This window comes from Pan troglodytes, chromosome 10, assembly GCF_028858775.2.
Source record: "Pan troglodytes isolate AG18354 chromosome 10, NHGRI_mPanTro3-v2.0_pri, whole genome shotgun sequence".
Classification (NCBI taxonomy): Eukaryota; Metazoa; Chordata; class Mammalia; order Primates; family Hominidae; genus Pan; species Pan troglodytes.
In genome coordinates, this window is record NC_072408.2 from 73,267,343 (window position 1) to 73,290,888 (window position 23,546).

Below are 23,546 nucleotides of genomic sequence, written 5' to 3' on the forward strand. Positions count from 1 at the left end.
TTTATTAGTAGTGTGAAAACAGACTAATACATTTGGCCATGTGCCCTTTGTTTGCCACAGTCTCTAGCACTTCCTGTTGCCTTCCTTCCACTCGTTTATGTTACCTGCTTGAATTGTGTAGGCATTTCATTTTGCACCTCTGGTGTGCTAGACTTTAAAATAATCTAAAAAGCTCATCTGTGGATCATTTAGCAATTTCCTTAACCTTTCTGTCAGTGGTCTGAAAAAGGGAACAGGTTTGCTCCATTTGCTTAGATAGATTCTTGGCATTTCTCCAGAAAGTCTGGGGCTGGATTAAATCAATTAATTAATGAAAACATCTGTATACCTATGTGGTAGGCTCTGGAGACACTAAGAGTTACAAAGACGTGGTTTATACCCTTGAGGGGCTTATTCGCTGTTGTGGAAGACAGGTGTACACAACAGTAGCTAGTCAAGTGTTACCCAGTGCTAAGGGCCTAGAATGTCTGCTTAGTGAGACGGACGGTAAGTGCAGTAGGTGTTTCTGTGGGAATGGGCAGGATGTGCATGCCAATCCTGGAAGATGACATAGGTCAGGGAAAGTTCTAGGGAAGGAAGACCTCAGGTCATATCTGAGAGTTGGCAGATCAGGTGGATCACAAACATCACTGTGCAGGTGAATTGTATCGTGTAGGGCAACTTCAGATTCCTAGCTCTACCCAGAGATCCTATTTCTAGAGGGCTGAAGTAGACCAAGAATATGCATCTTTAATATGAATTCCATGTGTCTCTGAAATATGTGAGTTACACTGTGAAAAAAGGGTAGACGATAAGCCAAGCAGGTCAGGAGAAATAAGTAAAGGTAGGAATGTGTGAAGGTAATTTACAGGCTGCAAAACTAAGCTGATTGGATGCTTGTATGCGGAGTCCTGAGAGATAATTAAGGCAGGAATACTGGGAAGAGAAGGATGCTCTGGAAATCACTTATTTTCCTTTTTATCAGTAAGAAAGGATGGCAGATACATTTTATTAAATTGGGGAAATAAAGCATCAGCAGCAGCCAGTTATTCCCAAAAGGAATATTCTCTGCTTGGCTTATTTATCTTTTAATGGAATAAAATAGTTATATATGAGATAGTCAATCATGGACATGCTTTTTTTTAAATGAAAATAATAGTTAATTCGCAGGCAATTGATCCTGGTGCTGATAGTTCAGGTGCCTAATCAGTTAAATTGGATTAACAGTTTAGCAGTCTGCTGCATTACTTACTAAGTAATTGCACACTATTTATAGTTGAAAACAAAATGGATGCCCTAATTGATACCACCTTTTAGTGTCGCAAATACTGAACTGAAGCTCACAGTTTCTGACCCAGCATCTCATACAGTGACTGGTATATGGTTAGTTGGCACTCAATAAATACTTGCCAAATGTTCTTAACTGAAACTTGCTTGGTATTTGTAGTTCTTCATTTCCGAAAAAATGGAGTTGGATTTTATTCATGGTTTTCTACACCATCAAATTCCTTGGGGTGTCTAAGTGTCACTTCCAGAAATAGAGAGACCAAGAAATTGGGGAAGGGTGTCCACTTTACCTCATCTTCTCTTTTGTGTATGTGTGTGTGTGTGTGTGTGTGTGTGTGTGTGTGTGTATATATATACTTTTGTGTATGTGTGTGGGTGTGAGTATGTGTACACACATTTTTTTCAAGAGACAGGGTATCACTCGGTCACCCAGGCTGCAATGCAGTGGCACAATCATAGCTCACTGCAGCCTTCAACTCCTAGGTTCAACAGATCCTCCCACCTCAGCCTCCCAAGTAGCTGGGACTACACGTCCATGCCATGATGCTAGGCTAATTAAAAAATATATATTTTTAGTAGAGACAGAGTTTTACTAGGCTGGTCTCAAACTCCTGGCCTCAAGCAATCCTCCTGCCATAGCCTTCTGAAGTTCTGGGATTATAGATGTGAGCCACCATGCCTGGCCTATATATATATATATATTTTTTTTTAAATAGGGGTTTTCTGGTATAACCTTGTCTGAGAAACAATAAAGCCTTCGATTTTGAAGCAGAGAAAATAACAGTAGCAACAGTAATAAGGTTGGAAGTCTCTGAAGTATTGAATAAATGATTTGTTTCAATTCCACGTGCATTTACGGGCCACTGTGCACAGCTTTAATACATAATCTCATGACTCATGGGGCATAAATGAATTCCGGTGTGCCTCTTGTCTGCTTGAGTTTTTTTTAGCATTCCTTGCACTTGTAGGGAATTTTATTGGACACTATACCTGCAGACCCTTCATAGATCTTAAGGTTGAAAAATAATTTGGAAGGCAGGTAATAGAGTAGAGAAAGTAAGGAGAAGGGGTGAGGGCGAGCCATTGAAGCAGCTTTAACAGAGGTAGGGAGACAAGAAATTCAGGCTGTGTCTGAGGAAACACAGGTGGGTAAAATGGTGTGGAGGGAATATTGGGTGTATGCATAGATAACCAGCTGGTAGAAAAGAATGAACAGGAAGTTTAGGGTGTTGAGAGGTCCTGGGTGGGTGCTTCAATGAAGATCCGAAGTGTTTTTGTCTGTGGGCAAGGGAAAACATGGTACTTTTTTTTTTTATTAGAAAATTGATTTGCACTAGCTTTTGTTTTAGAAGAATTAGGATATGAGAGTGAAGGATTGATGATAGGCAAGAACTAGAGGCCAATTTACAGCATTAAACCATTTTAAACAATAGTTACAGTGAGAGTGGAAAGAGGAGAAGAACAGAAGAGCCTCTGCAGAGGGAGGTGTTACGTAGATATTAAGAGAGAGGTAAGCAAAAATGGCTCTGAGATTTCTAGCCTGTGTTGCTGAGAAAATGTTGATCTCTTAAAGATAAAAATAACAATTATTGATCATTTACCTTGTGCCAGACATAAGTCATTTAATTCTCACAACAACTGTAAGAAGTCAGTACAATTGTTACAAGTGAGACAACTAAGGCCCTAAGGTTAAATAACTTGCCAATTGTCATAGGGGAACATTAACAGCAGGGACTGGATGCAGGCAGGTGGGCTACAAGATGATGCTCATCAACATGAAGATGTGCTTTCTGTATTCGGAGAAAATGAATCTTTCAGTGGTATTTCCAATGAGGGGATTGCAAGTATGACGTCTAGCAATGGCATGAAGCTTAGTTCTTCCTGCTGCTGCTTCTTCCATGTTTTGCTCCACTACTAAGATGATTGGCCCTACCTTTGAAATGTTGGGCCTGCCCTTCGTATTTCCTACCCTTTCCATCATGAAAAGAAAACAGTTTTGAGGACTTTTAAAATGTGGTCAACCTCTGCCCTGAAGTATAGACACAGTCTTTGTCACCTTATGGTTCAGAAACAACATCAGTAAAAAATTTCAATTCATTGGGACTTGACTATGAAATGTTTAATAAATCTGCTGCATGGGCACATGAACTGATGCCACATGAGTTGTATCCAGAATAACAGATCATATGTGAAACATACAAAACACTTTTTGGAATGCTTTTGTGTTATTTTTTATAATGGATTGAGTAAGAAATTTTAATAGGCAAATAGCATCCACTATATAAATATTCACATCATTCAATTTCCAAAGAAGCATCCTGTGTAGAAAGCATAACACTGAAGTTATCCTTTTAAAATCACAATTTTATTAATAGAATGGGGAATACAAATCTTAGCAGCTTTCTGGAAATTTGTTTTCATATAATTGAAGAACAGTTAAAAGTCCTTGAGTGGTAGGAAACTACAAATATTCTATAATTAGCATGTACAAATATGTATCTTAAGGGAAAATTTTGTGTAATGTTTTTTAAAGGGTTTAATAATTAAGTACCTATAATGAGAAGTTTTTTTTCTCTGAAATAATTGAACTAATTACCAGATATTTTCATCATAAAATGCTTACGTATGCAAAGTAAGAAAACAACTGAAATTTTAATTTGGACTTCCAAGGGGCTAGTTAAATAATTGAAAAAGCCAATACTTGTTAGTTTACTTACTGGAAAGAACCAAAACTGCTTTTGATTCAGCTGCATGCATCTTGTTATTATTTTGTTTGTTTAGCTGGGCACCATGCTCGCTAGGAATTCGCTTGTGGTAATTTGCCAGTCCTTAGTTGAAGTAATAAAGTCACTGGGGTACAGGGATAAAGAGATGTTCATGTGAGGAGTATTGTTGGAGAGTTGGGGGCTTGATTGGTGCACTGGTTAGAATGTAATTAGGTCCTGGAGCAGGGCAGTGCAATTAAATATGTTAAGGAGGGCATAATTAGGTGGGAGGCTGAATGATGTAATTACATTCATAAGAGGGGGGCTATAATTAAATATGAGGCAGGGGTGTGTATTTAGATGCCTAAGTTGAGGATATAATTAACATATGGGCAAGAAATTAAATTATGTGTGTGGATGAAGCATAATTGTGTGTGGGAGTCCTGGAGGATACGTGGGTGCGGGTATATAGAAAGAAAAGGGTCGGAATGCAATTAGATGTGTGAGTTGAGTTCTTATGGTCAAAAACTTGAGATTTTCATTAAGAAGGGCAAACATATGTTTTGACATCATGACTGATAGCAGGTGGCATGTAGTGACAGCCTTTCAGACCACTCTGAAGGCTTGCAAAGCAAACTCTGTGCTTTTCCAATATGGTTTGAGACCTGCAGCTAACACTGCTATTGATTCTTCTTGATTGTGGCACTTGGTGCCACAATTCCAAATACTGAGTGTCTGGATAATTTTTCTAGCTTTAAAACACAATTACATGACAAGGAAGACCTGCTTCCCCTTCCTGTCAAAGAGAAAAGAGTTTGGCGGGGATTACTAGGGCAAATAAACACACAAACAAGAACAACAAAAGCTTCTTGCCACCAACAACCAAAACACCAATTTTTCTTTATATTGCCAAGTGTGAAAGTAAGCATCACTCTTTTAGCTAAAAGAGTATCACATAAACATAAATGTGTAACAAAATCAACAAAACTTAGTTATGGTAGCCTCATTATTTTAAATTTCTAAAACAATACACTTTCATAAATAATTTTGGCATCCTCCCAACATATAAAAGCAACAAAGCAACAAATGTAGGCTGCAGATAAAAGAGGAACTAGGGAGTGGCAGAAGGGAGCCAGGAGAAGAATGATCACAAGCAAAGTAGGTGAAAAATTACTCAGCACATCTCAGAAACTAAGCAGTGAAGTATGGTAAGAGTGATCATAATAATCTGATATATCCTATATTAAACTTTAAACACGGAGACTCCTGTTGTCGTCTTCAAAAGCTAGAGAACATTTCGAATATCTGTTCGTTGCTTAGATAATTGTTGAAATTAAACATATTTAATTGGCCAGTAGTCTGCTTAAATTGATTCAATCTAGCACTCAATTCTCATAAATCCCAGAGCCTCAGAGCCTCCTCATATCTGTTCAGGCCTTAGGTCAGTTCTGAGAGAACTCCACTATTGATAAGATTCCTGGTGAGCTGGTTGCTTCGGGGATTCTGAAGTTTTTAGATTCAAAAAGAATCCGAAAAGGATTCAAGAAATCTATATTTAAGGTTAGTTATTTTTTATAACGTGGATGTAAGGACATTGCAGCCTGCCCGCAATCTCTTGTTCTGCCCTTTAGTGGTTTTAAAGAACTTCTTTTTAATTCTTAGATTTTGATTTCATATCAATGCATGATGCTGATTTTTAAAATTGTAGACATGCCTCAAAGGCAGCCTCTCACAAAGGCTCTTGTAACTTAATTTGTAATCAGAAGTGCTCTTAATAAAATGTTGTGTGTTCCTATGAAAATTACTGTTGCATCCAATTCTCTATCCACTAAGTGGTTTACATTTTCTTTTTCTCCATGCACTTCCTACTTTTTGCCCTGCCTCCCAGACCAGCTCAGACTCTGCAACAATGAATGATTTATGGTGGCTAACTCATGTGCTTCTGGAGGTCACACAATTATCATTCAAGACATCTAGTTATGTCTGTGGGTTGGAAGATGAGTAGGTGTAAAGTCTCCTTGTGCCAGTGGTGGAGGTCAGTGCTGGCTCTGCTGTTCGGGGTTGGAGGTGGAGTCCCAGCTGGCCAGCTCTTTGTTGCTTTGTGTGGATTGCACAAGGAGAGGAGGAAGAGGTGGGCTTCGGGCTTTGAAAGTGACTCTGGTAAATGATGCTTTGTTAACTTAATTATAAAAACCATTCTGAGATGCTCCAGTACTATTTACATAAGGCACAACAAACGGGGTTTAAATTCTTCAGATTTGAATAGCATTTTTCCATAAGTCATTTTGTCAGCTAGGAATATGTTTGCAGCTGGCACTTAACAAGTCTTTTCACTCTCATGCATGCTATAAAACACCAAAGATCCGAATTTTTGTCTTTTTTTCACCTTCCTAATGTTATCTAATAGACCAGAAATCTCAACTACTTTCATATGCTTAAAGCTATGGATCTCAGCTTAAATGTTAATTCCTCAGAGAAATTTTTCCTAACCTTATAGCACTCTGCATTTTGCTGTCATGTTTGTTAAATTCTGTTTTTCTATTTAGCGTGTAAGCTGCATGAGCGGGGTATATGTCTATTTTGTCCACCATCACATTTTCAGCATCCATAACAGCTCCTGGCCCATACTAGGTGCTCAATGAAAGGTTGATGAATGAACAGGGAAGTTAGGTATTAGGGCTGTTTGAGAAGAGGCACGAGTGAGGCAGACTGTGGAAAATGAGGATAAGGGGTATCTCAGAAGCAACACACTGGATGGGCTTACTGACCGGTTCATATTTAGAGTGATGGGGCTCACGGTTGTTCTTCAAATTTGGAGATTAATTTATATATTCATTACAATATAAGGAAATGCCATTTTAGGTCCGGAAACTGCTGAGAATGGATTAGATGCTCCAGGAAAATTTTGTGATTAAATAACTAATTATTGAACAATTTGTTGATCATCTCATCTGTACTTAGTCCAGCTATGAGGTGTTGAAAAAAAAGATATGATACCTGCAATGATTTCTACAAAAATATGTTATTAAAACTCATGGCTTGATAGAAGTTGTATTAATAAATACACCCTTGGCTGGGCATGGTGGCTCACGCCTGTAATCCCAGCACTTTGGGAGGCCGAGGCAGGCAGATCACCTGAGGTCTGGCCAACATGGTGAAACCCCGTCTCGACTAAAAATACAAAAAAAAGACCCGAGCGTGGTGGCAGGCACCTGTAATCCCAGCTACACGGGAGGCTGAGGCAGGAGAATTGCTTGAACCCAGGAGGCTGAGGTTGCAGTGAGCCAAGATTGCGGCACTGCACTCCAGCCTGGGTGACAGAACAAGACTGTCTCAAAACAAATACACCCTCAAAGGACCAATGACAAAAAATATTGATTTGTTCAAAATATATATAAATTAGCTTGGGTAACATGGTGAAACCTCGTGTCTACAAACAAAAAACAAAAATTAGCCAGGCATGGTGGTACATGCCTGTAGCCCCAGCTATTCTGGTGGCTGAGGCAGGAGGATTGCTTGAGCCCAGGAGGTTGAAGCTGCTGTGAGCCGTGATTGGACCACTGCACTCCAGCCTGGGGGACAGAGTGAAACTGTGTCTCAAAAAAAAAAAAAAAAAAAACAACTATATAAATCTTTGAAATTGAAAATATCTCACACAAATATAGACTAAATATTACAGTGGTCTAGCAAAATACTAACTTTCCCCTAAGGAATGCAATTTTGTTAGTACATAATAATGAATTAATATAATATATTTATATGGGACTTCAGAGGTTACCGATAATGGTAAATGCCTCACCTTATTTTAACTCTCGTAATAGTCCTGGAAGATGGAACAGATGGTTTTTTATCATGCCTTGTTTCCAGTGAGGCACTGAGGGGTTGAAGGGCCTGACAAATCTGAATCCAGATGATTAATATAATATGGTCACTAATAAGATGGCCATTAACAGATGGAACAGTTACAGATTAAAAACTCTGGACAAAGATCCGTAGGATGGTTAGTGGCTGAGCAAGAATAGAAAATCTGTGAGGCTGGGCGCAGTGGCTCATGCCTTATCTCAACACTTTAAGAGGCTGAGGCGAGCAGACTGCTTGAACCTGAGTTTGAGACCAGCCTGGGCAGCATGGCGAAATCTCGTCTCTACAAAAAATACAAAAAATAGCTGTGTGTGGTGGCATGCACCTATAGTTCCAGCTACTTGGGAAGCTGAGGCAGGAGGATTGCTTGGGCCTGGGAGATCAAGGCTGCAGTGAGCCGTGATGACACCATTGTACTTCAGCATGGGTGACACAGAACTAGACCCTTTCTAAAAAAAAAAAAAGGAAGAAAAAAGAAAAAAACCCTTGAGCTCATTACTATAGTTAATCTGTCTAATTTATCCTTGCATTTAGAGTAGATTTTTTTAAGGTTAGCAAGAGTGTTATAGTATATTATATTCTCAAATCCAGTAGATTATTTTCTGGCATAGGTACAAGGAGACACATTTGAAAAGACAGTATGCAATGCCTTAATAAAAATATTCTCTGTTAAAATAGTAATATTCATGTGGCAATGGATGACCAAACTTCTTTCTATATAAGTATACTCATAAAGGAAAACATCTTGTTCATACATCATTCTGGAAAACATGGACCATTGCCAAACTGAGAAATTGAGGAGGTATTCTGTGAGTATTAATGAGAGTATTATCTCAATTACTTTAAAAAATCCATAGTATTTTTGGCCGGGCGCGGTGGCTCATGCCTGTAATCCCAGCACTTTGGGAGGCCGAGGCAGGCGGATCACAAGGTCAGGAGATCGAGACCATCCTGGCTAACATGGTGAAACCCCGTCTCTACTAAAAATACAAAAAAATTAGCCGGGCATGGTAGCGGGTGCCTGTAGTCCCAGCTACTCGGGAGGCCGAGGCAGGAGAATGGCGTGAACCTGGGAGGCGGAGCTTGCAGTGATCCCAGATCGTGCCACTGCATTCTGGCCTGGGCGAGAGGGAGACTCTGTCTCAAAAAAAAAAAAAAGAAAAAAAAATCCATAGTATTTTCTCAATTAAGTTTTTTTGTCTGTAAAGCTTTGGTGTGCTGTTATTGTTCATTGACGTATTATAAGTGCCCAGAGAGTGCACTCAGGCACTCAAGAAATATTTATTGAAATGAAATGAAATTGCTTGTCAATAAAAAGTCAAAATGGCTTTTTTTTAAAAAAACCCCTGGACTTTTGTTTGAGGGCTTTGGGGGGTGGTATTTACTAGTGCATGGATATAATAGCTAAGTTTTCTGTTAATAAAATTATTACTAATTGTTAAGGTAGTGTGTTAAATTACTGTTTTACCATGTTCTACAGAAACCATGAAATCTAGGCATTTCATGGCTTGAACAAGCCAGGGAGACTCTGCTAGAAGGAGGAAAGAAATGAAAAAGGGAAGGAAGATGAGTGGACTTCCATGCCAGTGGCTTGGTTAGATGCTTGACATCCACAAACTCATAGAATTTCATGAAAGCCTGTGTGAGGTTAGACCCCTTCCAGGACAGGAAGCAGAATACAGGGGGGTTTGACAGCCCACCTTCCAATTCCATAGTTCCACAGTTTGGAAGTTAGGAGGTAATGTTTATAACTAGGACTATGTTGCTGCTTCCAAGATCTGTTTGTTTTGCGGCCAGATTCCTGACAGAAAACCTGGAATTGCCAGTCTAATAGGCTCAAGCAAGAACCACTCTTTGACAACAATTAAAGGGATTTTTAGTTGGCTTTTATAGAGCAAACTAAATATTAGTTGAACATGAGTGAACCCAGATTTTTCAAATAAGCTATATGAAAAGAAATATGCAAATGTGCATGTATAACTTAGATCAGGTTTTTGTTCTTATCGCTGAACTAAATCTACCTTTTTCAAGGTCACCAGTGACCTTCCTGTTGCTAAGTTCAGTGGCAATTTTCAGCTGTTGTCTTACTTAATCTATCAATAGCATTTGATGTAATTTTTTTCTTTTCTTCTTGAGACACTATTTTTTTTTTAACTTGGACAATTCTTAGACCTCTTCTCTTTTCCATCTGCACTCATTCACCATCCAGCCTCCTGACTTTAAATACCCATGCTGATCACTCTCTATTTTCTATCTCCAGGAAAGACCAACTCCCTGACTGCATAGTCATATATTCACTTGCCTACTTGATATTGCCACCTGGGTATCTAAAGGACATCATGCACTTGACATATTTAAGATTGAACTCCAAATCGTTCCCCAGAAACCTGCTCCTCCTGTAGTCTTCCATATGTTGGTAAATGGCAAGTCTATCTCTACAGTTGTTCAAGGCAGAACTCTTGGCATCATCGCTGATTTCTCTCTTTTTCTCTTGCCCTGTTTTCATTGTATCAGCAAATCCAGGCAGCTCTTTCTCCAGAATATATCCAGCTTCTGGCTACTTCTCACTACCCCTAGTGATGGTGATAGGGGTAGTGAGAAGCAGCCAGATTCTGGACATATTCTGGAGTCACCAAAGTGACCAAGAGTCACCAAAATCTCTTATGAAAGACTCCTATCTGGTCTCTCTCTTTCTGCCCATGACATTCTACAGCCTGTTCTCATAGCAGTATAGTGATTGCTCCAAAATATGTCATAATGTCACTCCTTTGCACACCCAACATTGACTTGATTCTCATCTTAGAATAAAAACCTATGTCTTTACAATACCCTATAAGGCCCTGCAGAATGTATTTCCCAACCTCCCTAATAGTCTACTCTCTGATATCCTTCCTACTTCTCCCTCCCTCTTCTGCTTCGCTTCTTCATCTCCAGACACAACAGGCTCTTTGCTCCCCCTTTCCCATCCCAGGAATGTTTTCTCCTTAGGGTCTCTGCACCACGGGTTCCCACAGAGATCTGTGAGGCTCACTACCTCATCTCCTGCAGGAATTTGCTCACAAATTGAACTCCTCCCTGATCACCCTATTAAAATTGCAGTTCCTGGGGCCAGGTGCGGTGGCTCGCTCCTGTAATCCCAGCACTTTGGGAGGAAGAGGTAAGCTGATCACCTGAAGTCAGGAGTTTGAGATTAGCCTAGCCAACATGGTGAAACCCCATCTCTACTAAAAAAAAAAAAAAAATTAGCTGGGCATGGTAACGTGTACCTGTAATCCTAGCTACTCAAGAGGCTGAGGCAGGAGAATCGCTTGAATCCCGGAGGTGGGAGTTGCAGTGAGCCGAGATCATGCCACTGTACTCCAGCCTGGGTGACTAAGCGAGACTCTGTCTCAAAAGACAATAATAATAATAATAATTGCAGTTCCTCTCTGAAAGCATCTCCTAATCCTTTCATGGCAATGCTTTCTTCCTTTCCAAAGCTCGTGTCACCATCTGACCCACTGCTCATGTTACTCATTTATCTTTACTTATCATCTGTTTTCCACACTAGAATATAACCTCTGGGAACAGAAATTTTTACTTATGTCCCTGTCACCCAGGGCAGTGCCTGACGCATAGTAGGCACTTTGTAAATACTTGTGGAATAAACAAACAGCTACTTTGAATGTAAGTATTTAAATCTTCATCTGACAAATTATAGCTCTAACTGATGTTTTTCTAGTGTTGATTCCAAGCCCTCTGTTTCTTGCCCGTCTCTTCTCTCTGGATCTGCTCTGATGTTTGTTGGGCTGGTCTCTGGTGTAGTAATGCAGGAAATTCTTAACTCTCTGCTGGCAAATGCTTAGACATTACACTTTAAGTACTGTATTTTTATCAACAATATTTCCATAGCTCTGGCTGTTCCTTTGACAACTAGAAATCAAAGGAATAAAATCCTCTTCTTATGCTGCATTAAGTGGCCACCTCAGTTACCAATGAATACAGAAACTCCTGGAATTTTATTTCTGGTTTAACTACTTCCTGCCTATATGAGGCCCTTACAGTGTATATTCATATACTTATTGGATTTGTTCTTTTGGTATTCCATATTATTTGCTTGAGATTCATGTAGGGTGGTTATTTTTGATGCCAGTTGTGTTTATGAAAGGTCTTTCCCTAAAGAACTCCAGCTGCTCTGCGTCGTTTCAGCAAGCAGGAAATTCTGTACCTGGCAGTTCTTGCTGACCCAGCTAGAAGTGGCCGAATGACGCATTTCACTTTCAGGGGCTATTGCTGGGTTTTCATATTCATACTATAAATAGCACTTCAGGGAACACTCAGATACACTGAACATTTTCTTTGCAGTCCAGTTCAGTATTGGCAGAAAGAAAGTCACATGCTGTGTGGTTCTACACAAGTCACTTGCCCCTTAGTGGGTCCTAAGCTCTAGACAGACCCACCCAGAGTGTTCATTTGCTCATAAACACAGCATTACTCTCAGCAAATACTTCTGTGTCGTTGTTTACGCTGCTTTCTGTGCCTGGAGGAATCCTACGTATTCTTTAAGGTTCATCCCAAGTGAGAAAGCTTTCCCGGAGTTGGCTCAGCAGAAATGCCTTCTTCCTCCTTGTGGATTGCCCCATAGCATTCGGTGTGCATCTCTTTGGCAGCAACTTCAGCATTATAATAGAGTTTGTTACCTAGGTATATGTTTTCACACTCTCATCATCCCTTTCTTTCCTCACATCCCAAATTGTGAACCCTCAGGCCTGTGACTTCTGTCCACATGTATCTCTCCCCAACAGTTAGCAAAGGAAATGTTCAGAAACATTTATCAAGTGAATGGCTGATTGTATGAATGAATGAGATTGCAATCACATAGGAGAATGGAGCTCATTTGTTTCCAGCTTAATGGCTTTAAAAATAATCCTGTGTTTACTTTGTATTTTTTTTTTTAATTTTCCCTAGCAAACACCTTCTACTATGTGCATGGCCAATTGGAGAGGAAAAAAATAAATGTTGTTATATTTAAATACACTTCAGGGAGGCTTTTTAAAAATTTTGCTTTTTAAATTTCAAGGCAACAGACTAGTTTGTTCCTTACAAACTTCTTGGCATCTTTCTTTTCACATGCTCTTTTTTGCTGGACCCAGTCTTCAGTCAAATTCCTCCAAAGGGTCTGCTGTAAACAATGATTTTGTGAGCGGTTGTGTGTTCTTTGCAGTGAAAACCCGCCTTGTTTTCTGTTGCTAGGCAACCCCATTCCAGCTGCCATTGAAGAAATGCGCGGTGGTGGGAAATGGTGGGATTCTGAAGAAGAGTGGCTGTGGCCGTCAAATAGATGAAGCAAATTTTGTCATGCGGTAAGAGAGAGCACCCACAGCGCGGCCTCTGCCTTCTCTCCTTTTCCCCACCCCTCCCATGAGCCCTGGGGCTTTTCAAAACTAGTCACTTGTGATTAATCAGTTGTAGCACGCTCCTTAGCTTCACTTCCAGCTCATAGACAAGCGAGTTTAGGAGAGGGGTAAGGGGAGCAAGGGAACATGCCCCGAGAAAGTACAAAGCCAAGAAGGCTCAGGTGGAGCAGAGATACCCACTCTGCTGTGAATAAAGGGAGCAGGGGAAAGTGGAAAATCTCACATCTCATTTTAGATTGTACAGTCAGGTGATTCTGGCTTTTTAAATTGTTCTTTTCCTTAAGGACCACTCTCTATGAATAAATGCTTTAATGGATTCATTTTATTCTATACCTTATTCTTCTTAGTTTTTGATCAAATCATGTGTAAGTAGCAAGTGGGATCTGAAGACGGATTAAATCTTTGAGTGAGTGGGAAAACTGGAACAAAGGAGCAGGGGTAAATTTCAAACAAGGAGGACGCTTGGTAAAGGGACTGAGCAGAGTGGTGATGTGCACGTCAGTTCCAGGAAAAACAGGAGGCCCCTGCGGGACCATGAAAAGGAATTGCTGAGACATATTCAGCCAGGGACAGAGACTGCCAAATTGTAGGGGCAGCAGCCTGCACTGCTGGGTGATTCTGCCCAGACATGCTTACCAGCCACGTATAGAAGGAAAGACAGCAAGTGATTGGATAAGGACAGGTTTGGGATTATCTGGGTGAGAGGGAAGAAGGACAAAGAGTGACAACTTGGAGGGCTCTGGCTAGAGAGGGTGTAAAGTAACACACCTTGAAATCAGGGCTGGGCAGGAAGAGCGCTCTGAGATGAGTGAAGGAGAGAGGATGGGGTCAGATGATGGGGTCATTCAGAGCAGGGGTGAGGGAAGTTGTGGCTCCTGGCTATGAATGAAGGAGCCGTGGAATAAGAAGAAGCTAAAGTCAAAGAATGGCTTTCTGGAGGACAAGATTTCAGAGCTCAGGGTATCTCGGGGATGAGTGGATATGTTGTAGAAAAAGAAAACATTTGTTATGGAGCAAATAAAGGAGCCTTGAGGATAGACTCTGAGGGACCTTTCAGGTGGACCCTCAAGCCTCACTGAGGTGGAAATGACTATGAACCAAGTGCCAGCAGACTCTGTGGCCAGGAAGGGTGAAGACTGCAGCAACATCAAGGACAGAATGCTGAGCGAGATTTTGTATTCCTGTTTATTTTTAAGTATAAACGAGTAACAGTCTAGGAGTGGAAAAAAGGTAGCCAAGAAGATGCTAAGCCACCTCTGAGCCCTGAGCTAAGTGGGAGAGGGAAGAGTAAAAACTTTATTTGAGAGAGTTTCAAGAGAAGCCATGTACTTGTGGGGGCTAAGTTCCCTCTCAGAGTTGGTCTCCTTGAAGGACATTTTTTTTTTTCACTTGGTGAAGCCTGCAGGAGAGTCTAGATCCTTCTATACCCACCTTTCCTTCATGCAGGTACCCTCAGCATAGTTTTTCCTCTGTATTGCAGTTTTTCTTTTCAACATGAACAAACAACAGAAAAGTGGAAAAAGCACAAATGTAGTTCTTTTAGTTCCAGTCAATGCAACACCTGCTCATTGAGCACCCATGACATATGGGCCTTGAGCTGGCTCTGGGAATGGTGCGTTGAACAATTCTATAGTGGATTTATATCCTAGAGATGTGTTTGCTACCGTGGGGGAGTTCAGACACACGGGAGCTTCTCAAGAGAAGTGGCGTGTGAGCTGAGTCTTCTCTTCGTTTCACCCTAAGCAGAGAAACAACCTTTCCCAAGAGTCCAAGGTGGGAAAGATAGCAAGTGCTGTTGCAGTGTCATGAACAGTGGGGAAAATGGCTTGAGATGGAGCCAGAGAGCTATTTAAGGCATTGGAGTGGAGAAAATCACCTAGAGAGCATGAATAGGTGAGAGGAGCAGGGAGTCCTGAACCACCTTCAGGCACCCTCTCCAGTATTTTGGCATTAGGTGAGGCTGAGGAGCCAGCAAAGAACACAGTGAGATAGGAGACAAGTCCTTGCTGTTGTTGACTAGGTCTGTGACCTACAGTGCATTATTTTACCCTTGCTGGGGCCCAGCTTTCTAATTTGTAGGAGGAAGCGGGAGTAGGCAATTCCTCAGGCCCTTCTCATTGTGGCAACTCTTATTCTATCTATTACTGTATGAATACCGTATCATTGTGACACCGTTTATGTAGTTTAGTTTAAATTTTCAAATTGCTCTTGAGTATTATTAGTTTTTGTGCTCTTCCCAAAAATTATGTAAGGAAGAAGGAATACATAGTATTCAACTCACAGATTCAAAGAAGTTAAGTGATTTCAAGTGGCCTTGATACACGTAGAAATGTAAATGCACTTCGTGCAGTACAATAAGTGTATTTTTGTATTCATGAGTGTGTATGTGTGTGTGTCATCCATTTGTGAAGATGGACGTTTACTAATGTGTAGAAGACTAGGCTTAGGCACCATAGAATGTTATCTGTTGTTTCCAGTGGGCCATATTTATCACAAGTAAACAAGACTTTTTTGGCCTTATATGCAATCTGGTGTTAATATAGTCAAGTTCAGAATTAATGAGCGCTTCTGATTAGAGTGCCTGGCACAGTATTAAGCATAATGTTTCTAAAATATGGGGAGATGAGGGTTGAAAGAACTCAAAGAAGGTAGCACCATAACTAGAACTATGTATTCAGATGCCTTTGATTTAATTTCAAGAATAGTGCTGTTTTATGACACATTTTAATGTTTAAAAGCCTTATGTATGTTTTAAATTATAGGAGTAATAAAAGTTGATAAATTATTTTAAAATTGTTTGACCATTTGCAGATCTATTAATAAGTCATTGCTTAATATGCATTTTGGGGCATGCTTAATGTATCGAGATATTATATATTCAAAATTAAACATTTAATGAATAAACGTAGATTAGAAAGCATGTCGTATGTCTGGTCCTAGACTGTAGGGTGTGTAATGGACAGATACAGTGAGAGAGAACATCCAAAAATAGTGCTGCCTGTACACAGTGATATACCAGATTACAGTTCAAAGTGTCTTCTAGGACTAGGATATAACAATTTCATAATTTTCTTTGCTTAAATGTTTTCAAACACATCTTCTAGTGCTGAAAATCAATTTCCCATTTGTCAAAGTAAACATTTGCTCTGTAGCCAAAAGCAGTACTTTAAAAAATAATATCGTTGAATTCAATTTATTGGGAAGATTTGCCAGACAAAAGTTAACAGGGATTGCATCCTCAAAAGGAACTGGTTGGCTTGGGGACATCAATGAGGGAACATAATTTTGGTGCCTTTTGAATTATGCTCAAATGTATGTTTTGCGTACTCACATATACAAAAAAAATTAAAGTAATTTTGTGATTTTTCTGCTTTAAGATTTCTTTCTATCAAGCCCATTTCCCACTTACTTCCACATCCCAATTCAAAGAATATTCATTTCTCATTAATTCTCTGATCAGATCTCTTTTAGGATCATGAGCACAGTTGCTAAGACACTTTAGTCATTAATATTTGTTAATTGTGCCAACAGCGATAATGCAAACTTTGAAACATTTTACACCACAATTATGCCTTATTAAAACAATTTGACTGTATTAAATGTGCCTTTTGTGTACATCTTTGTAATTATCAATTTATGAGTTGAGGAACTAAAATTATTGGTGTGCTTTTCCTGCGAGAAGAGATACAGGAAAGTGTCACAGATATTTGCACTTAGAGAAAAAGTTTACCCAAAAGAACTTACACCAAAATGTATTGTCATTATTTTCTGGAAATACATCAAAATTCATATAAAATGTTATCTTTATGGTTTTAAGCATTCACCTCTGTTCTAGAAGATAATAAATACCTGCAAGTTTTTATTGGGCTATTACTCTGTGGCAGTAAATATGAAAAGACCCAGACACATGAGCCATGGAACACACAGGAAAACAAAGTATTTACTCATGAAAACCAGTTTGTTTAATAATGACAAAACATGTTGACAGTACTCTCCAGCAATACTCAGAATTTACAGTTTTAGCGTAACATAGCTGATTCTCACATGCTTCCAAGGGCAATTAAGATCAAAGCTTCTTTAAGAGATAAGTATCCAAATTTTAGTCTGTGTTTTATCCTGGAAGTCATCTTCCTCTTTGCAGAGATCAATTAAATCACAAGACCACAATCAGTTACCACAGCCGGATGAGCCTGGCTGTTAATGTATAAACTCACTCCCTCATGAGAATCCTCAGGAAACCACATGGGATATGGGGCAACCACTTGACTGTGGATACTTCAAGAGTAGGTTCTCTGACTTGGGCTCCACCCCCAAGGCCCCCATAATGCCCACTGTGTTTGCTTTCAGTGGGCATTCAGCAAAAGCCACTGACTGGTTAACTGACCTGTTGGTAGCTACCAGAAAAACCAGTATCTTATCACCAAAGAGCAGATAAAAAGAAGATTCTAAATCAACTGAGACAAGTTTCTGCCTAGGATGCCTTGATGTGTTGATACTCACAGGGTAAATAAGAGACAAAATCAGAGAACTTGAGCTGTTCAGCTGAGTGGGTGCCTGGATACTGAGGGTAATTTGTAGGGAAAATTTAGTAGTTGGGGAACTAGCAGAGACTGCAATATTTGTAAGATATCTTTACCTACAAGTAAATGATGCTTTGGTTTACTGAAGTAATAAAAAGTTACAGATGCCCTAATGTGGTAGGAATCAAGTTAGACATACGGTTGAAGAGGAGAAATGAGGACTCAGTAGTAAAAGAAAGCATAATGGAAACTATAGGCCCATTTGGCATTTTCATAGATAATACATACATATTTAATTATTTTTGTATGCTATTTCTGACCTGTGATATTTTTGAATATTTACTAAGTGTACACATCAAGGTTAGGGAATTTTTATATTACATACCTTTTTTAGTCCTTAACAACAATTCAAGAAAAGAGGAAATATCATTATCCTCATTTTGTATAATGGAGAAACTGAAGTTAGGCAAATGAATTAACTTGCCTAATGTTCCACAGGCAGAAAGCCATGGGATTTGAATTCGCAGTGGTCGTATTTCCCATTGTAAGCATTCATAAGACATGGTGGCCAAGGAGAGCAACTGGGGCAGGGTGGGGTTTTGGGAGTGGGAGTGGGGTGGCTGTTCCCATCACCAGGGAAACATCACCTGTACTCTTTCCTTTGGCTGAACTGGGATGGTGGATCACTGCATTTCTTTGGATGATGAGCCATTATACCTTCACCAGTAATCAGCCTACCCATTGGCCACACACACACAAGTCAGACATGCTGTGATTTAAGTGAATAGTACATGGCCCTGAATGCACTCTTATAATTTTGATTTTGGAAAAAGAAAGAAAAACACAAGAAAATATATTAATTCCTCCTTGTCTTTTGAGATTTATGGGTGTGCAGAGGTACTGTAGGTCCCATGTCCTCTAGTGTACCACACTGTCCTGAGCTTTAATTCAGGTCTAAGAATGTCTGTCCTACCCTCTCAAAAATATTTTGAATGGAATAAATACCTCCTAGTTAGTGTCTCTTTCTTTTTGTAGATAATTTGCCCCTTTGGCTGACATTATCTTTCTTACTAACAGGAGTAGTTTTTATGACAGCATTTGGAAGATGCTGATAGTTAATTATTCATCCAATGTCTATTAAAAGGGAGAGGTGGTAAAAAAAAAAAAAAAAAAAAAAAAAAAAAACAGTTACTGGCTGGGCGCGGTGGCTCACGCCTGTAATCCCAGTACTTTGGGAGGCCAAGGCGGGCAGATCACAAGGTCAGGAGATCGAGACCATCCTGGATAACACGGTGAAACTCCGTCTCTACTAAAAATACAAAAAAAATTCGCCGGGTGTGGTGGCAGGTGCCTGTAGTCCCAGCTACTCGGGAGGCTGAGGCAGGAGAATGGCGTGAACCCGGCAGGTGGAGCTTGCGGTGAGCGGAGATCACACCACTGTACTCCAGCCTGGGCGACAGAGCGAGACTCCATCTCAAAAAAAACAAAAAACAAAAAACAAAACAGTTACTCGTGAATTCAGCTAGAATTAATAACATTTCTATTTGTATTATTCTAACTGATGATTTAAAACTATGCAAATTGTTCCAAAATGTTTGTTCTTGTTTCTCTAGATGCAATCTTCCTCCTTTGTCAAGTGAATACACTAAGGATGTTGGATCCAAAAGTCAGTTAGTGACAGCTAATCCCAGCATAATTCGGCAAAGGTAAGAGTTTATGACTTCTGTTTGTGACGAACGAAGATGAAGTCTTCTCAAGTACTTAGCATCTCAAAGGCAGCGAGCATAATTCAGTTTGGGAAATCAAGAGGAAAACCATCTGGACAGGCAGGAAGGATGAAGAAGGGAATTGTAAATAAAGAAAACGGGATTATGGGAATCCAAACAATATTTTATGCTTCCTCTGGGATTCTGTTTCTTGCCTTTAGAGATGATAGAAATAACAAGAAGATCAATTGTTTTGCTCAAAGAACAGCACAATACTCTGTTTACTCATTACTGCTACTTTTCAATTTGTTGGCTTCAGTCCCAATTTATTGATTGGCAACTGTGAACTGAATTAATATCAAAAATAAAAACAAAGCAATGGCCAATCCATTACATTGCTTTGGCCAATTCATACATGCATTAAAATAGCAATATTGTCAGAATGGACAAGAATATGTGGTTATAGTATACTGTATTACATTACATTATATTATATTCAATCATATTTGGGAGAGCAGATGTAAAATTCTTGTTCTAGGATCAATTCCAGAAATCTTGAAATTGCCTGGAATCTTGGAAGCTGCTGTGGGAGCTTCGGGGGCGGGGGAGGGGGTCAGTCTCTGATTGATGAAGTACATCAGCGAGCTATCAGCTGTTTCTCCAAGGACTGTTCATTGTAGAGAAGGAGTCCGTCTCCAAGGAAAGAGGAATCAAGCATTGCTTTAGGTCCTCCTGTGTCCCTGGCAATTAGGAGGGAAACATCCAGATGTTCTGGGCCCAGGCACTTGTCATCTAAGTCCCGTCCAAGTGAACAGCATGTGTTCACTTATTCACAACGTGGCACTACTTGTTTTGGTTCATAAGTATTCCCATAAAATAGATATCCAGAAATGCAATCAGCTTTTAATTTTGGGAGATATTGTTAAATTACCCTCCCCAAATGTACCATTTATCTTCAATAATGGATAAGACTGCTTGTTACCCATATGTAAAACAATACTATTTGTGGAAAAAAAGGATACATTATATTCTACTTAATTTGCATTTTTCTGAATATAATAAGAGCTGAGTGGTATTGACTATTAGTATTTTTCTTCTGCTCCTTTGTATTTTTTGCCTACTTTCGACTTGCTTTAAAAAATATTTTTCTATTGATTTATAGGAACTCTATATTATGGATATTAAGTCTTTGTATCAAATATTTTATTCTAGCCTGTCACATATATTTTAATTTATATTCTATTGCAATTTAAAATTTTTTATGCGACGAGACTTGTTAGTATTTTCCTTTATGGCTTCTTTTATAAAAACAATCTTTCTTTGGATGATCTTTCTTACTCTGATGAAGAGTAAGTCTCCTTCCCTCCCTTCCCTGAAAAAAATATCCTGAATGTTTCTAATGCATTCATAGTTTATATTTAGAAATGTAATCCATGTAAATGTATTTATTTTTGTTCTTATAAGAGTAATTTTATTATTTTTCAACACAAATGTATGTTCATTATAATAACTCAAACAGAAAAGTACAAAGAAGAAATAAGAGAACACTTACAAGAAATTTTTTTATTAAAACAATTTATTTTTAAATACCTATAGATTCACAGAAAATTGCAAAAAACAATTTACAAGAAGGCTCTTCATAATCTTTACCCAGTTTCCCCCAAAGGTGACATCTTTGACTATTATTTTGATTTAGGAATAAAATAACTTTTAAGAAGGAACACATGTTCCTTTGGAGGGAAATGAAACATTCAATATATTGTATCGAGGACCAGAAGATTCTGTTTTTCTACCTGAATATGTGGAGCTGATGTAAGATTTAAAAAGGAATGTGAAAAAGAATGTTCAGAGCAAGATTTAGAACAAGCTGAGGGAGAGAGGGAGGGAAGGAAATGAGGGAGGGAGGGAAAGAGACGAGGGAGGGAGGGAAGGAGATGAGGGAGGGAGGGAGGGAAGGAGATGAGGGAGGGAGGGAGGGAAGGAGATGAGGGAGGGAGGGAGGGAAGGAGATGAGGGAGAGAGGGAGGGAAGGAGATGAGGGAGGGAAGGAGATGAGGGAGGGAGGGAAAGAGACGAGGGAGGGAGGGAAGGAGATGAGGGAGGGAGGGAGGGAAGGAGATGAGGGAGGGAGGGAGGGAGGGAAGGAGATGAGGGAGAGAGGGAGGGAAGGAGATGAGGGAGGGAAGGAGATGAGGGAGGGAGGGAGAGACTGTTTTGGGGGAAAAATATAAATACAAATGGAGGAAGGACAGGGTCAAAAATTAAATTTTGAAGAGGAAAGTAGAACTGTTGGTTAAGACTTAAGCTCACTATGAAGAAAACACGCATGGACAAGCAAGAATCATTATTACTAACATTGGTAAGTATTTAGTTCACATTGCTGTGTGCCAGGTTCTGTGCCCTTTATAGGCAGTTCGTCACTTCATCCTTGAAACAATCCTAATAGACAGAAGCTTTTAATTTATGCATTTGACAGAAGAAGAAACCTGTGATGTGGTGAATCTAGGAACCTGCTCATGCGCACAGCTGCTAATAATTGCCTGGGACTTCACCAGGCCTCTCTTATTCCAAAGCCCGTGCTCTCAACCAGTGACCATCTCTGAGAGAAAAAAAACCCAAACTGCTTTTTCCTCTGTTCTCACACTACAACACAGAAGACTGTGACAAAGAACCAGGGTTGGGGGGTCTGGCTCTTTCCAGTGACCGGCCCCCGGCCCCCACCCTGAAGCTGCATAGGGCCTCAATCAACTCATTAACATGCGAAAAGATAGCACTGTGGAGTTTCTAAAGATTTTAGGCATTGTACGCTACGGAATGAGATCAAAGATCTCAAATATCTATTTCATAATATTGCACCATCACACCCTCTGATCTTTTTCCAAAATCCATGTGTCACACAAGGAGACAATATAGTTTTCCCAGAATAATCAACATAGAAAACTTCTGCCACCAAATGTGTTTGTGTTTTTCCCCCACACACCAAGCAAGCAATCAATTCTGCAGCAGACACCAGCGGGGTATCTCCAACTCAATTCCAACACTATCTACAGATAGTGTCAGATCCCACAGATTGAGGGCTCAGTCCCACAAGACTACCCCCCACCCCCACCAGTCACAAGTCTAGGCCTCCGGAGCTTCTGACTGACTGGCTTCAAGTTGGGGTTCCCCCAACTCTCTTTATGGGTTTGATTAATTTGCTAGGGCAGCTCACAGAACTCAAGGAAACGCTTATTTACGTTTACTGGTTTATTATGTTACAAAGGATTCAGATGAAGGAGTGCATAGGATGAGGGATGGGGGAAGGGACATGGAGCTTCCATGCCCTCCCTGGGCACACCACCCCCCAGAAACCTCCACCTTCTTATCTGGAAGCTCTCCAAGCCCTGTCCTTTCGGATATTTATGGAGGCTTCATTAGCAGGCATGGTTGATGAAACCATTAACCACTGGTGATCAACTTAACCTGTAACCCTTTTCTCCTCCCCAGAGGTCAGGGAGTGGGGCTGAAGTCCCAGTCCTAGAATCCTGCCTTGATTCTTTCCAGTGACCAGCCCCCCACTCTGAAGCTGCATAGGGCTGCCAGCCGTCAGTCAACTCCTTAAGATGCAAAAAGGTATCACTTGGAGTTGCTAAAGATTTTAGGAGTTACGAAGTCGAAGATCAAATATATATTTCACAACATTACACTATCACACCTTCTGATCTTTCTCCATGATTCATGTGTTGCACAAGGAGACAGTAGCATTTTCACAGGTTATAAATAATTTTGTAAAAGTGAATGAAAGTTTCTTCATTTTAAAAAATGTATTCAATGTAACAAGGTTTCTGTTCAAATCAATATGTGTACACCAATTCCATTTTGTGACATTAAGAAAAAATTACATTTACAATAGCATCAAATAATGTGATACACTTAATTAAACAAGAAAGCAAGTCCTCTTTGGAAAAAATATGAAATTTTATTGAGAGACTCTTTAGACAACCTGATTAGATGTACTGATAATACCATGTGCATGATTGAAAGACTCAGTATTTAAAGGCACCAGGTCTACCCAAATCTATCTACAGATTCATTGAAATTCCAATAGAAATC

The 23,546-nt window shown here is 39.8% G+C and overlaps 1 protein-coding gene across 5 annotated transcripts in view; it reads left to right on the plus strand.

The window, feature by feature from the left end:
* The window catches only part of ST8SIA1 (ST8 alpha-N-acetyl-neuraminide alpha-2,8-sialyltransferase 1), a 192,879-nt gene that overhangs the window by 117,575 nt on the left and 51,758 nt on the right, over nucleotides 1–23,546 (plus strand). For 3 of the 5 annotated variants that reach the window (XM_054662946.2, XM_054662945.2, NM_001037303.1), the window contains 2 exon segments: nucleotides 13,065–13,174; nucleotides 19,362–19,454. In XM_054662946.2, the coding sequence (XP_054518921.1) occupies nucleotides 13,065–13,174; nucleotides 19,362–19,454 (203 nt within the window). 5 annotated transcript variants of the gene reach the window in all.